Source organism: Centruroides vittatus, unplaced genomic scaffold (assembly GCF_030686945.1).
Source record: "Centruroides vittatus isolate TY-2023 unplaced genomic scaffold, ASM3068694v2 contig_862, whole genome shotgun sequence".
Lineage (NCBI taxonomy): Eukaryota > Metazoa > Arthropoda > Arachnida > Scorpiones > Buthidae > Centruroides > Centruroides vittatus.
In genome coordinates, this window is record NW_027122562.1 from 1,125,172 (window position 1) to 1,141,024 (window position 15,853).

The 15,853-nt window shown below is 29.9% G+C and overlaps 1 protein-coding gene and 1 long non-coding RNA gene across 2 annotated transcripts; both read right to left on the minus strand.

Annotated features, from left to right (window-relative positions):
- Positions 1-1,616: 1,616 nt before the first annotated feature.
- Positions 1,617-8,425, minus strand: LOC136982720 (pancreatic triacylglycerol lipase-like). Its single transcript, XM_067279288.1, has 10 exons — positions 8,182-8,425; positions 7,827-8,047; positions 4,620-4,769; positions 4,433-4,541; positions 4,258-4,359; positions 2,678-2,794; positions 2,357-2,608; positions 2,143-2,260; positions 1,898-2,071; positions 1,617-1,825 (listed from the first exon to the last, which is right to left on the minus strand). Exons 1-10 carry the CDS (start codon positions 8,258-8,260, stop codon positions 1,729-1,731), a joined length of 1,419 nt encoding a protein of 472 aa, XP_067135389.1. The 5' UTR covers positions 8,261-8,425; the 3' UTR covers positions 1,617-1,728.
- Positions 8,426-15,427: 7,002 nt separating this feature from the next.
- On the minus strand, positions 15,428-15,851 carry LOC136982675 (uncharacterized). The gene is made up of 2 exons (XR_010881918.1): positions 15,689-15,851; positions 15,428-15,591 (listed from the first exon to the last, which is right to left on the minus strand). It is a non-coding gene; the product is annotated as an uncharacterized lncRNA (long non-coding RNA).
- Between the last annotated feature and the right edge of the window lie 2 nt (positions 15,852-15,853).

The following is a 15,853-nucleotide window of genomic DNA, read 5'->3' on the forward strand; positions in this document are numbered from 1 at the left end:
CAATTTCAGCTGGTTAAATAATTTTGTCATTAATTTTTAGAAGTATAAGAATTTTATAATCTGATAAAGATAACATGAATTGTGTATTTGATTAATATTGTTCATTGCTAACAACTGCCCATTAACAGATAAACTATAATATTCAGTGAAGTTTTATAACAATGTTCATGAATTTGTTAAGTTTATAAATCCTAATTTCAAGGATTTTGACTTGTCTAAGATTATTTAAACACCACACTATACTAATTAGAATAAAACAAAAAAATTATATTCTTTTGAAAATAATAGTAATAATAATATTCATTTAACTTTTAAACTATAAAACAATAATATCAAAATCACTTTAAAAATCATTTTAAATCAACAAAATCATCAACAAAAAATCATTTTAAAAAAATTATAGAAAAACAAAATCATTGAACAAAGAATACAATCAAAATAACCCAAGATTTAAAACAAGAATTTTTTTTATATTCTTTGTTTGCAGATATTGTTACATCTACAAGATCTTTGGGAAATTCTAATGCTTTCAGAATAGTTTTAACTTTAGAAATATGTTAAATATGAGTTTATTTTGGATCTTTGATACAATTATTTAAATGTCTGTTGGCTATACAAGTACTCTTTAGTTAACTCAAATTTTATTTAAAGATGAAGAAATGTTTTGAAAATTTTTTTTTAATCTCTAGACAGTACCAATTTATTTCATACACAGTCAAACCTAAATACAGCACCCTTCTAAATAATGCAATTCTTTAAAGTATCAAGCATCAATAATTTTATTAAATATTAAAGAATCCTTCAGTATCAATGAAATACTTTATGATGTAAATGTCATTTTTATTACTAAATTATGACTTTCAAACACAAATATGCAAACCTCATTACTGTATTTGACCTAATTCTTATTGTTTAAAATAATTTCAATTTAACATCACACTCAGTGTCAGTTTGAGGCAAACAAATCTTGGTGCTTTAGCAAAGTTTTACTGCATGTATATATGTATGTCAGTGGTTCTCAACGTTTCTGAGGCTGCAGAACACCATTCATATAGTTTTTATTACACGGAGCATTAGCATCAATATATTAAAAAATTGATAAGTAACTCCATGTTTACTATTCTCAGGAAACAATGAAGCAATAAACTAATAAACTTTATTATATTGAATAAAATAGAAACATGGAATTATCTACAAATGTAGCAATGGGAATAAATTTGGAAAAAAAACTTTAAAATCTTTTCTTTTGTGGAACACTCTAGGTAGGTTTGTGGAACACTGGTTAAGATCCACTGATATATATATATATAATAATATATATATATATATTATATATATATATATATATTTATTTATTTATTTATTTTAATTGCCAATATTATTCAAAGTATTTATTCTTTATAAGCATATTCTATACAATCATATTTTTAACTTATTATTCACAAGTGGAAAAAATTTATTATTTCAAATACATATAAGACTGCATCAACTTTTGAATAACCTTCCAAAATAAAAATGTGTATCAATTTATTATAGACATCAAAAAAGCTTTACATTAACTCTGTTATATTAACAAAATTCTTTATATTTACATTAACTTTTGTGCCAAACTCATATTGCCATGCATTGTTTATGTAATTTATTCAATTAGAAATTTTAATTGTTTCATTTAATTTGATACATTGTGATAATCAACTGAATAATCAAATTGCAAAGTCATAATTATTATTAGCAATCTATGTCACTTCTAAGGAATATAATCTCTCTACCAGGAGGTATTGGAATATTTTCTCTTCTAAATGATGAAGTAACATTGCTTTGATTTCTGAAAGTAATTACAATAATCATAATCAAATATAATTGATTAAAATTTTTTAATTTAAAATAAATAAATTACCTTAATAAATTATTCATTTTCACTACTTTTATACAATCCACAAATAAATTTGTATTGTTACTGAATTCTGATCTTATTCTAAACCATTTAAATCTTACAGAAGCTGAAAGGTCGATATCAAAAGAATTGGTTATTAAGTAAGTGTAACGGCCACCAGGTTCAAATAATTCAAAACTAGAAAAATAATAAATACAAATTTATATTCAAAAATAATTCATTAGAATAAATGTTTTTAATATTTTTACTATTTATCAAGATATTTTAAAACGTTGTGATCTTGGCCTTCAAATAATAATGTTAATTTTCCATGTTGAGTTATGTTTTCGTTGTTTGATGTTTTCACTGTTACTTGATAATGAAACACTAAAATTATTTCATAATTTTTATAATTAATTTAATATATTTAATTAAATGTAAATAAATATAATGACTAATTTAAATTCTATATTTAACACTTACAACAAGAAGGAGAATCAAAATTTGTTTCTAGATAAAACTCTTGAGTGTTGTTTTCCATTCTTGGAATGTATTCATCTGCATTTATTCCCATAATTGCACATTTTTTGCCATCGTTTCCACAGTCTGCACAGTCTCCATTCACAAAAGAATAATAATCATCACATTTGTGACCAATCATCAAACATTGCTCTGCCAATATGGATTCAGTAAAATATTGTGGAGCTGCATTGTGACTACAGCCATCTAAAATCACTAAATTAAGAAGTATTATATAAATTTCACATTGTTAAATTTATATTTTTATATATTTTATGTCCTTACATTCATTATGTTTTCTATTTTCAATTTGTGAAAGAATGTCATCTGCACAAGACTTTTGTGCTCTTCCTCCATTGACATAAAAATAAACATGACCAACAGGTCTAGCAAGACTGTAACCTATTGAAAATGTTAAAAATAATTTTATACTTTTATACAGTTAACATTCAGCAAAACAAGCTTTAATGAAAATTTATATATATTATGTTTTGTATCAAATAAAGCAATATATATATACACATACTATTATTTTATCATTTATTTTAAAAAGTTATATGTAAATTAAAATAATGAATGAAATTCATTAGAAAAGTATTAATTTCACAAGAATAACGAATATCATCTTGAACATTTTTCTTATATTAAAAAATTTACAAAAAGCAATATTAATATCCTTACTTGAAGTTGCAAGTAATACAAAAAGCATTGTTTCCTGTTTCCACCAATCATAAAGGCTTAAATTATATTTCAATAAAATCATGCATTTCATCTATTGTGTTCCAGTAAAATCTTGCAAATCTTTCTGATCAATGGAAAAAGGAAACTAAACTATTATATTACTTGCAAGTTCAAATAAGGATATTACAAGTTACCATTATCCACAATGAATGTTACAATATCAATGTAATAAAATCTGAATAATTCATCTATCTAAATAGCATTTACTGTAGATAGGTGAATAATATTTTTAAAGGATTTAAAAAATTAAAAGTTAAAACATGAAAATCATAAGAATTTAAAAATCAAATGTAAAAGTATATTTAAAACTTTACCTATTCCTTGAGAAGTTGTTATATCAATATTGAACAATTTTATGAAATATAATAAGATAATTGATATCAGTGATCATAAAGTTATGCTACACATTTAACAGTGGTACAGCTGATGAAAAAAGAATATGATTTTGGAAACTGGTGAATATTTCAACTTGCATTAAATACTGTATACAAAACTAGTAATTATTAAGGAAGCTTTTAAGGTAATGAATAATTTATAAAACAGAAATACAGTAGTCACACTTAGACTGATTGTCATTAAAATTGCTATAAGTGAAAATTATTGTTGAGTTAATTTGATTCTGGCTTTTATACAAAACTTTTCCTTTGTAATTAACTTTTTTAATACTATATTATATTTAAAGATTGAAAAGATAGTATTAAAAAATGTAATTAATAATAATAGAGCAAGAAGCTAATTATAATAAGTAAATACCGGTATCTTCCTTATAATTATTTCTGAAAGCTGTGAAAACAAATAATAAAGTGCATTTAATTCAGAAATAAAATAATCCTATTATACTTTTAAAATATGAAATAATTTTTGCAGAACTTGATAAATGTAGTAAATTTCATATTACTTTGAAATTACATGATTTCCATTAATTTGACAAATAATTTCAAAATGTATTTTACTTGTAGAAACCTGTTTTATCAATTAATAAAAGGAATTTAAAATATAAAACATTTATGTTTTCTAAAAGCAAGTTCTTTTACAAAACTAAATAGTATTTTTTCATTAAATAATACAGCATAAAAACATCAATATTCATATGCTTTGTACGGGCATCTGTTAAAAATGTCTACCTCCTGCGTTTGTTACTATTACATCAACGAAATCAGCATCTGTATGATGAATTCGATGTTCCGGAGAAAAGAAAATAAAGCATGGACCAGCAGGATCCAACGCTGCAAAACAATAGAAAAACGTGTAAATGAAAAGTTAAAAAATTTCTAAATAATTAAAATATAAAATTCATACACGTGATTCTGCCCACTTTATTCAGGTTTTTTCCGGCGAATGCTACCACTTGGCCTCCTAAACTGAAACCGATTAAGTGAAAGAGGTTTAAAGACGTATTTGTTTCTCTCTATTTAAAAAACAAAGTCAGGATCAACAATTAGAAGCTTGCAGTTGTTTATATTAAAAATATTAAAATTTCACGTACGACAAGGAGATTGATCGTCTTCGCAATTTCTTTCCCGGTGGCATAAGCATTGGCTATTGCATATGGAGCATAAAATTGGTCAGCGCCATATTTCCAGTCAACTATTATAACATTATAGTCATATTTTTGAAGGAAAGCCGATTTCAAATACTGAAAAAATTGTATTGTAAACGTAATAAATAATAATTGGTATATTGTGTTGATATTTACATTTTTTGTATTTCAAAGAATATGAGCAATAAAATTATTTTAGTTTTTGAGTATATTTTAACAATATCATTAAAAGCAGCAAAAGGTTCTTTTTTAAAACTTTTTTTCTACTCTGCAGGCACTAAGCAAGCCCTTTCTTCTCCATAGTGAACTCGGCCATATTTACAATGGGACGGGCAAATGGTGGGAGATAGGATTCAACGTATCCTATGTAAAAATTTTGTAAGTTCGGATCGAGATTTCAATCCGGTTCTTTAGAGTATAGGCTAACACTTTTACGGCCTCGGCCATGCAACCTTTATAGAAAATAATACTTAAAAAACTTAATTATCTTTTTGGGGACCCGAAGCCCACCAGTGGCCAAATGGATAAAATCACTGAACACTGATAGCCAAGAGGTTAAACCAGTAATGAGCAACCTTTTCGGAATGCGGGCCGAAAGTGAACTTTTTAGGCTTCCGTTGAACTGCATACATTTTTTTTATATGGAGTTGCAGGCATTACGTCTGACAATACCAATATAATCAATAACAACCAGTACATTAGATACTAAAATAACAAATGCTAATGATATGCAAGCTTTTGATAGTAATACAAGATTAATAATAATCTCGCCATCGGTCGGAAAAATTGACAAAAAGAAATTTTAAAATACCGACGCCAGGGTGCAGCTTTAAAATTTGCATTTTCCAGCGCTTGTTCCAGCAGATAAAAAGCGGAAACACCCACTGGCTGCATGGTTGAAGAGAAAGACGTCTGTGTGTCACCGACTCCTAGTTTTAACTGGATGTTTGTGTTTTTTTAAAGGACTTTTTTACCTTTGGCGACATGAAGCCTAAAAAGGAAGGCCTGTCGCCATATGTGTATGTTTTTAGTCTGGAGCGCAAAATAAATGGTGGTCCCTCTTGGGCAGACTTGTCTTCAATTCGATTAAGTAATACAAGAATCAAAAGTCTTTTGCATCCCTTTCATTCCAAAAGTACAGGAGATTTTTTAAATTTTATTAAAGTAATTACATACGAAGTCATGCATGGAGAATCGGAAGGGGATCCATTGTTAATCTTGAAAATAATTTTCAAGGTCACGTACCAGTACAACTCGCTTTTACCTCTCAAATTTACAGTTGCAAAAATGCAGTCCTAAATGTATTTATTTGAATCCAGAAAATGGCTTTAGACTGATTGACTGGTGCTCTTTAACTTTATCAATGGAACTTGTACGTTGTTTCCTAATCCTAGAAGTTACAACATAAGTGACCCTGAAAGTAAATTTCGAGATCAAAAGTTCTATCCGTTCTCCATGCATGTCTTCATAAGTAACTACATTAACAAAATTAATATATCTTCAGAACTTTTAGAATGAAAAGGGTACAAAAGACTTTTAACTCGCCCTACTATATAATTTATTACTTCCCCGGTTGTCAAAAAATATATAGGCCTAGAAGAAAAAGTATGTGATAGGTAAAATTTTGATACCCGAGTTTTTGCATTTCTCGACGTTCTGATATTCGAGAGCCTAAAAATGTGGCCGAGGTGGCAAGGTGGCAGCCTACCGCTCTGGGGACCCTGGATCGAAAAATCTCCAGGAATTTTCCGGTGGTGGTCCCTCCGGATATGTCGACCTCCGTCCCTCACCACTCGACCTTCCCATTATGGGCCTAGCCGAACCTATAATGGGCTTGCTAAAAAAGAGGCCCTATTAGTGCCCATAGGACGAAGAGTAAAAAGAAAAGCATAAAATTCTTTGTGTCGGCATCTATTTTTCATTATATCTTAAGACTGGATGAACAAAAATTTTCAAACTTGACAGGGTTATTTCTATATATGGGGCTTTGGTGCTATTAACATTTTGATCTTTAATTAAAGGTCGATAGAGTAGGGAGATAGAAGAGGATCGTGGATAGATGAGACTTGTTCAAACAGCGCCGAAAATAATGGACCGGTGCAGCGCTTATGAACGTAAAGAAAGGGGATAGACCAATCCTATTGGCGCTACTAGAAATTTCCGGATTTTCCGATAGCCCCATCCGCCTAGAATTGCCAACTTTTATAGTAACAAATTCAGAATCCAATATGAAAAAGGAAAACAAAAAACTCGAAAAAGTGATGAGCAAAAGAAAGCCTATAATATTGAGGACATTATCGTAATCACCCTTTCCTTAATTAACTTCCTTAAGATAGGCGAATAGTTTGAGTAGTTAAGGTGTCAGCCAACCGCATGGACGGATGATACTTGTTCTAGCAGCTCGGGAAATGTGTAGGCGAAGCCGGAATATGAATATGAAGGTGCTGGAAAAGTTCACTATCCCAACCGGTGCCTCTGGAAATTTATTAACTTTCCGATATCCCCGTAGGGCCTAACTACCACTCTGGAAAATGTGGAAACCTCAGGAATTTTTCATAGATGGTATGAATATGTTGAGTCCCGTCTCCGACCACCCTGCCGCCTCCATTATGGACCTGGCGCATTGATGCCGTCGCCGCATTGTAGGCCTGGCGACGATGTGTATGATTAAAATAGGTCCTATTAATATTTAGAGAGCAGAAAGAAACAAGAATTAAACTAATGTGAATGAAAACTATTCGGATGTTATTTAAGGTACCAACTTCTGGTGAGAAAGGAAAATTTAAAAAATCATAACCCCTCATCCATTTTTCAGAGAATTTCCTAAGTTTTCATTTTCCAATTTTTTTTTTTTAAATAACGGAAATTCCGAACAGTGGGAGCTTTACAACAGCCCCTAATTGTGGTCCATGGCGAAATCACGATTAAAGACCCATTTAATGTCCACAGTGCGGAAAGAATATCTAAGAGCAAAATATGTCTAAAAGATAAACAAAAACTATAATTGTTTATATGATTTATAAATTAAAATGTACATTATGAATGTCACGTAATGTTAACTATTCCATGAAGTTAGTAATGTATTAATAATAATAAATTAGACATTTCTGACTTCACGGACATCTAATATTATTACTATTAAAATTTACTTACCAAACCCCAGTAACTATCAGGAGACGAACGATATCCATGAACAAGAAAAATTGTTTTATGATTTGGATTATAATTCGTTTGATGAATATCTGTTTCATTATTAATTATTTGATAATTTTCTGGATTTAATTTAGTATACAAACGATATTCGACATAATCTGCATTAGTATTTTTGGCTATTGTAAACACTACTGATTCAAGAATTGGACAGGTGGATTTATCTAATAAAATTTATGAAATATTTTTAACATTTGACACAATAATGTAAAATATTATCTGATTTTATAAATTATAATTAAAATAAGAAAACATTATAGTTACTTTTCAAAACATTAAAATCAATATAAAAACTTACCAATTGGTCGTACGTAAGGATCATCAGCATTAGAAAAAAATGCAATCATGCTTAAGATGTAAATGCCGAATTGTATCATTTCGATAAAGTAATTTTATTCAATTACGAATTTAAAATATATTGAATTAATTCAGTGTCGTATAGCTTATACAAAGCCTTAACAACTGGCAATGATTGGCGAATGTTGAATGTATATGTAGTTAATTCTTATAGGAACAAGTGTTATATCAATAATAACAAAACGTGCTTTTCATTCAATTATATTCGACTCTTATCATCCTTGTTAACACAATTAACTAAATATAACAATTTACTTCCGTTTTTAGATTACATATTGCATTTTTTTCTATTTAGATAATAATACAAGTGTTTATTTTTAAAATGTTTCAAATTCTGCAAATTGTTTTTATCAGCATTTAACCTTTACACCATTTTTAAAATAGCAGTTATAATAATTTTTCTACAGATGTAAAGAATTACATGCTGTATTAGTTGTAAAACTGTTTTATCATTTCGGAAATTAACGGATATCCTGTGACTAATAATTTCAATTAAGAAGTTAATTAGTTTCATCTCATTTATAACTATATCTAATGCCGTTTTTGCTTTAGTAATTGATAATGAAACTACTTGTAAATATGAGGAAATGCTAATAAAAAAAAAAAGGATTTTGATCGTAATGTGATCTAATTAAAAATCAAAATGATTAAACTTTAATCTCAAACAACGTAAATCACTTTAATTAATATCATTGTCACACTAAACAACTGTTCAAAATTATTTAAAATTTTCTTTGTATCCAAATAATACATAATTAAAAACAAAATGATTTTTGTAAAATTATTTCACAGATATGTTATCAAATGGCAAATACAATAGTTAGATAAATTACAGTATTAAAAATTCATGCTGACTAAAATTAATGACTATACTTATATCGAGATTAGACATTTATGATAGAATTAAGTAATCCCATCATAAATATGTCCAGTGTAGAAACAATGACGATAAAAATAACTTTTCTGAAAAATTCAATAAACGGAATTTTTTGAATCCGTCTCGTAGGCAGAGATTTACTGTATTTTATTTATTTATTATTGTAAAGCAATGTGGAAGAGAGAAAGAGAGAGAGAGGGAAGAAACTGAAGACCACCAAACGTTTTCTTATAGTCGAATTTTGAGAAATTTTACTGTTGCAAAGAATAAAAAAACAAGTAAAGCTGTACAGCTATATTTCTTCCCTCCTAATTGCACCAGCCGCTTGAATTTTGCATGCATTCCACTACTTTTGGGTGGGTGCACAATAATCAAGTAATTTTTCTTAAATCTTATGCCTCTATATCTTTATCATATACCGTATTTACTCGCATATAACACGAGGTTTTTATTTATTTTTCACTGCTTCAAAAACCTAGGTCGTCCTATACGCGAGAGCGAAGGATTCTTTGCATTTTTGCAATAATTTTTGTGAACCATGTATTCGCATTTTTTTACCGGATGCTCGCCCTATGGTGTTTAAAAACAAAAGTGTTTTATCTGGGTCGTTTGAATCGTTCTTGTGTATTGTCAAGACTAAAGATGAATAAAATAATTCTTGTTATTGCAAGAATGATCATGAATTGATTTGAAGAAACAGAATTAAGCAGTGCCACTGTTGACATTGTCAGTCACAGACATCTACATTTCTGAAAAATGACTATGCTTGAAATACTAAATGTCTTGCCATTTTTTGTCAAGATGAATGAATAATCAATTGCAAAGAATTCAGTTACCCACTGAAATTAATCAAGTTGTGATATAAGATTAAACATGAGTTTTTCTTTACAAATCTACATCAAATTGTGACAATGAAAGTGGAAGCATTCAATACCACAGAAATTTATTAGTTACGAATAGTAAGTACAGTTATGATTAACATATTTGAAAGGTACCATGAAAATTTTAATTTATGGTTTTGTAATTAGAAGTAGATAGTTGATAAAGACTCGTATAATCACACAAGATATCAATGATGCATTGAGAAAGGAATATCCTAATTTACCAAAAATATTTATTCATAAGTAAGGTAATGCAGCATACTATCCTTAATTAAAAAAAACCCCACACTTTTCTCAGGAAAATTATTTTCATGATGCTCTAAAACTCAGTCCTAGATAAGGCCTCTTTAGTCTCCTAAAAGAATTGCAAGTTGTTAAATTTATTAACAAATGAAATAGTGTCAACAGAATATAGTTGAAAGTGTGGAAATTATTTTATGATTTTTAATGTCTAGAAACTAGGAAGAGATTAAGATAACCCAAAATACATACCATTAATATCGATATAAGAAAGGTGAAGTTAACAAAAAAAAAAAAATTAATGTTGTAAGTCCTTTGAAGCCTGATTATATTATGACAACTAAAACTTCACTTGTCAAAGAATATAAGAAACCTGCATCAAACTGATGATTTATAAAGTTGAATGAAAGCACTTTTGTAAAAAAATTTGTTTAATTAAAAATATGCAACTTACTTTTTTATTCAATTTAAATCAAAATTTAAATCAGCAAATTCATATTAGTTTTTTTTACCGTCTGTAGTTTTATTGTCGGGAATTTATAATTTTGTAGTAATTTTTAATAATTTTGTTTTAGACATTGTTTGCTGTAAACGTGCTGATGAGTGACGAAAACAGGCCCGAAACACAATAATATCGTGTAAAATGTGTACAGGTGAAAACTAAAGACTGTTTTTTCTTATCAGTTTTCTTAATTTTGCTGAACCAGGTCAACGGTATAATAAGTCCTATTAATAAAGTAAGTCCTAGTAGACATTTTAATGTACTAAGTAATTTTTCTGTTGGCATCCCCATTTTCGCATTAAACACATGCAAAAATTCCATAAAAAGAGCATTCGTCATCCATGATTTCTGATAGTTGCAGTTCTGATAGGCAGTGTTCTCACTTCGACACGGACCTTGGCTTTTCGTACTTTCCAATTATGAGCAAAAAGTACTTTTCAGAACCATCTTCATTCACAACAAACAACAATGTGATCCTTTCTTTACCACTGTGACATTGTTCGCCCTTTAACGTAAAAGTTTTGTCTGGCATGAGATTATAAACACGCCTGCCTCGTCCGCATTAAAAACATCTTGTGATGCATACTTCTGAAGAATTTTAGGAAGTTGTTTTGTTTGCCACTTTCAACTGTAACTTCGTCAACACTTTTTTTTTTCCTCCTGAAGTTACGTTTTAGACCAAGCCTTTGCGTTCTTTAAATCCTTGGAACCAGTCATTTGAAGGCACAAAGTCTGGTATGCCAATCTTGACATCCAGTTTATTAATGGCTTGTTCTCGTGTGCCATTTGATATTGATACAGGCAGTGTGTGCCTGACGCATCCAGTTTATCAATATCATTTCAAATACTTGATGTTTTACCCCGCGGATTTTGCTTCTTTTCTCAAAAGAAGCGGCTCCTTTTTCACCTTCCTTCAAAATTTTGTGTTTGTTCTTCAAGATTCCAGTCACTATCGTCAATGGTAAATTGTGATTCCTAATAATGTCTGTTGGCTTACGCCTTTTATATGATGTCAATCTGGATAGCAAGAACACCAACTATGAACATTCTGTTCAATCACGACCTACCTGGGTATCCCTAATACATACTTTCTGTTTCAAGATCGTCCTTTGTTTTGATGTCATTTCAGTCAGCAAACAAAGCTCGAATAAAACGTTGAGATTTCACAATTTTCTGATTTGGTAGCTGTCTATTCGTTCTTTATATCGAAATTTATTATCTGGATTAAAGAGACATATACAAAAGAACGTTGAGATTTGTTATAGAAGCACTTTTACTATCTGTATTCGTATCAGTCTCCGTAGAAGCTAGAATTTTACCCTATAAGAGAAAAAGTATGCAATTCTTTTGTATTAACACACAAAATAGCCATTTGCTAGCCCGATAATTCGGCACTGGTTGATCGTTATCTATAACGGGCTAGTAATTGTTTATTTACACAAAGTATCTTTTTGTTTTTTCAACCTTATGAATATTCTACTCGCACAAAGAAAGAAATTTTGTTCATCGACGGAACGCCTTATACAGTATATCACACTACAGTCTTTTCTGGAAGGTAGCCGCTTTCTTTCGTTCAGGACCATCTAGTGATGGAAAAAATTTACGAGCTTCAGTATGTTAAAACCGGGCGTAGTTATATAGCTTTGAAAGGAACTGGGTCAAAATATACGTTATTAGACAGATACGTGCCTCTGAAAACTACGTTATAAGCGAAATGCACAACATTGTAAAGGGGTAAAATTGCAAAGCGTTGGGAATGACGTTATTGAGGAAATATGAATATTCTCTCACCGCTATAAAGCGATACGTTATAACGTGGTTATACTGTATATGAATGATTTTAAAAATTAACTTCATAAAAAAGAACTTTCAGTGGTAATTACATCAATAATATCTTTTTATATTTTCAGTTCATTCATTCATGAAACAAAAATTAATCATTTTTATTTCAAGAAAGATCAGAATTTTACAGTAGAATTTTATCAAACATAATTTTTACATTGAAATATAACTTAACTTGACAAAGAATCAAAATTTCATATGTTCTTCCATTCTAAACGATTTTGTAGACAATAATTTTTATATATATTTTACATAATTTTAAAAAACATTTTTATTGGTCACTTTTTGGAGGGTGGAGTGGTGGGTGGTGGGGTGTCAACCACCCACTACTTTAACCTCCGAAAAGTGATGTAGTGGGTGTTGTCAATCTCACCACCGACTACATCACTACAGTATATTTTCATACATAATTAAATTTTACATTTGCTTATGTTTTTGGATGGAGCCATCAAAAATCAATCAAATAAATCATCAAAATTTTTTGTCATCTGAGATTCGAGAATACACAAAGCAAGTTAAATAAAAGCATTTAATAATAAAAATGTCAGCTAACAAACATCACCCTGTTAAAACAGTTATTTTTATTCCAAAATATATTGTCAGTAACATGGTAATCCTAACAATAAATAACCTTTACTTCTGATGACAAAACTTTAATAATTTGTTAAATGAACAATTTCGACCTTACCCAAGGTCTACTTCAGGTTAAATTCAACATTAAATTCTCCAAGGGTCAGGGACACCTCCATTACCCAGACGGCTTCGGATGGAGCTCGGAATTGAACCCTAATGCTGAGTACAGCATAATAGAATATAGCCAATACATACATGCTTTATATAAGGAAATAATGGGCCTAACAGGTATCAAGCTGGCAGGGCCGGATTTTAGGCGATTGGAGCGATTGGTGCCAATTGGGCCCCGCATCACGTCAAAATTTATATATTTAAAAATAGTACGTTACAAAAATAAATATCTAGGTATATTATTATTAAAAATAAAACAACATATTTCAATACGTAAATTAACAGTTAATTAATTTTGTTATTTAAAGTTTGAGGGGCTTCACAAAAAAAAAATTCAATTGGGCCTTGCACCTATTGGATCCGGCGCTGCAAGCTGGCTTACAAAAGGTTCCAGTCAATATGCGCTTTATTACGAAATGTGAAGGTCAAACCTGATGATCTTAGAGCTCCAAGTGTGTATAGTGTTCCAGTGAGGGACAACAGGTTTCAGAGAAACTTGATTTACATTGGTTCCGCCAAACATTCTGTACAACAAAAGGTGCTGGAACACAAGTATAACATTGACAAGAAAAGGCACACCACAGCCCTATCCACATACAAAACTGACTTGGAAGTGCATGCAGATCTTCCTAGCACCAGGCTAATAAAACAGGCCTTTCATACAAACCATATTAGAGCCCTGAAGGCCCCTAGAAATACACAAGGCTGGCCTGATGGGCAAGTGCATCATTTTATGGACAGTAACACATCATCGTATGTCTGGCATTACTTGTGTGAAGAGCATGGCAACACTAATGCACATTGAACTGATATTATTTATTGGCATGCTGCACCCTCAAATAATAAGTACACAGGGGTTGCATTATATGTATATAGAAAACTCGTGTTTACAACAGTTAAGTCTTTGTTTTTTATATGTTTGAAATATTTTAAATTTAATGTTCAAAAACATTCTATCCCAAGCATTTCAGTTTTGGAATTGATCTATAACCTGAAGCAGACCTTGGGTAAGGTCAAAAGCATTTGTTTAATGAATTATTAAAGTTTTGTCACCGGAAGTAAAGGTTATTTATTGTTATTATTAGTACCAGTGATTAAGTTAAAAAATATGGTAATCCACAAAGGGAGGCAAATGGGGTATTTGCCTTCTCCTGGAATTGAGTAAAAATTTACACAAATCATAATCTTAAAAGTGACTGAGATATGTAACTTTAGACCCTGAACCATGGAATGCTTTGATGAACTGTATTCTATAATCTATTTGTGAAAAATCCTCCAAAAAAGAATTGAATAAAAATTTATTGTTGTAATTACTTGTCTTCAAACTTTGCCCCCTGCATTTGATAAAAATTGCCAGGACAAATATGACATATACAGAGGACTTTTGTAACTATTTTACATTTTGCAGCAAATGGTAGTCTACAAAGAAAGGTCGACTTTGCTGGTGGAATTGTTATTGCCTCACACAGCGTGTGAAGGGACAAAAAAAATGAAGACTCATCTAAGTATGTATAGTCGAATAGAAAAATAATTTTTTCTGTATTTTCCCCCTGCAGATGGCTCATGTATAGTAATATTTTAATTTTGTAAAAATTTTGTATTTTAACATTTTAAGATTATAAATTGCATTACAGTTTTTATAAACCATTAATCAATGTCATTGCCATTCCATTACAATATTTCTTATAGTTAACCATAAACTGTGCTTGATTTAAGAATGATCAATACAGAAAGACCTTGGCTGGAACCTTGCAAGCACAAGCATGCTATTCTTGAGATCCAGAGTTGAATCTGGATGAATAATCTCAAGAATTTTTCACAAATGGTTTTACTCAGATATGTTCTTCATTTTGAACCTGGTTAAACTCATGAGAGACTTAGAAAATACTCCTCTTAGTGCCTACAGGACAGTATATTATTTTATTTTTCTCTTTCTAAGTTCATAAGTTTCCTTAAAATGTTAATTATTATAAGAATTAAAATATGTTTTGAGGTTGAACTGAAATCTCTTAATGAAGAATAGTTTGATGTTAATTCAATTAGCTTTCAATGTTAGCTGATGCAGTTGAAGATTAAATATATATATATACAGTACAACATATTAAAATTTTAAGATAAAATTTTTACTGTACAAATTGCTAAATACATCAGAATAACAAATCCATACTACAATGGATTATCTGCAAGATCTCGTTGATCAAAGTAATTTGCTACTAAACAGATGAGAAGGTTTAAAGCTATCAAGTTAGGATCTTCACAACTTGTCTGCAAAAAGAAATTATATTCAGTATGAGAGTTGAAAATTTATTACCTTTATATAGTTTAATAATAAATTGAAGTTATATTTAAAGAACTGGCTTACAAGATTTGCCCTCAATTTACAACAAACTCTTGCCAAAGATCGTAAAGAAGAACAAGCTTCAGGAGTTAACGGCTTTTCCAGACAGGCCAAAAGAGCATAAAACCAACGTCCCTAATAACATTATTGTTCATTAACCTTAAATGTTTTATATAAGAAAAAAGTTTA

Excerpts from the sequence above, each read along its gene's own strand:
- LOC136982720 (XM_067279288.1), bottom strand. The coding sequence starts at position 8,260 with ATGATACAATTCGGCATTTACATCTTAAGCATGATTGCATTTTTTTCT. Across the intron at positions 4,542-4,619 it reads AGACGATCAATCTCCTTGTC|AGAGAAACAAATACGTCTTT; the intron begins GTACGTGAAATT and ends TTTTTTAAATAG. Across the intron at positions 4,360-4,432 it reads TAAAGTGGGCAGAATCACGT|CGTTGGATCCTGCTGGTCCA; the intron begins GTATGAATTTTA and ends ATTGTTTTGCAG.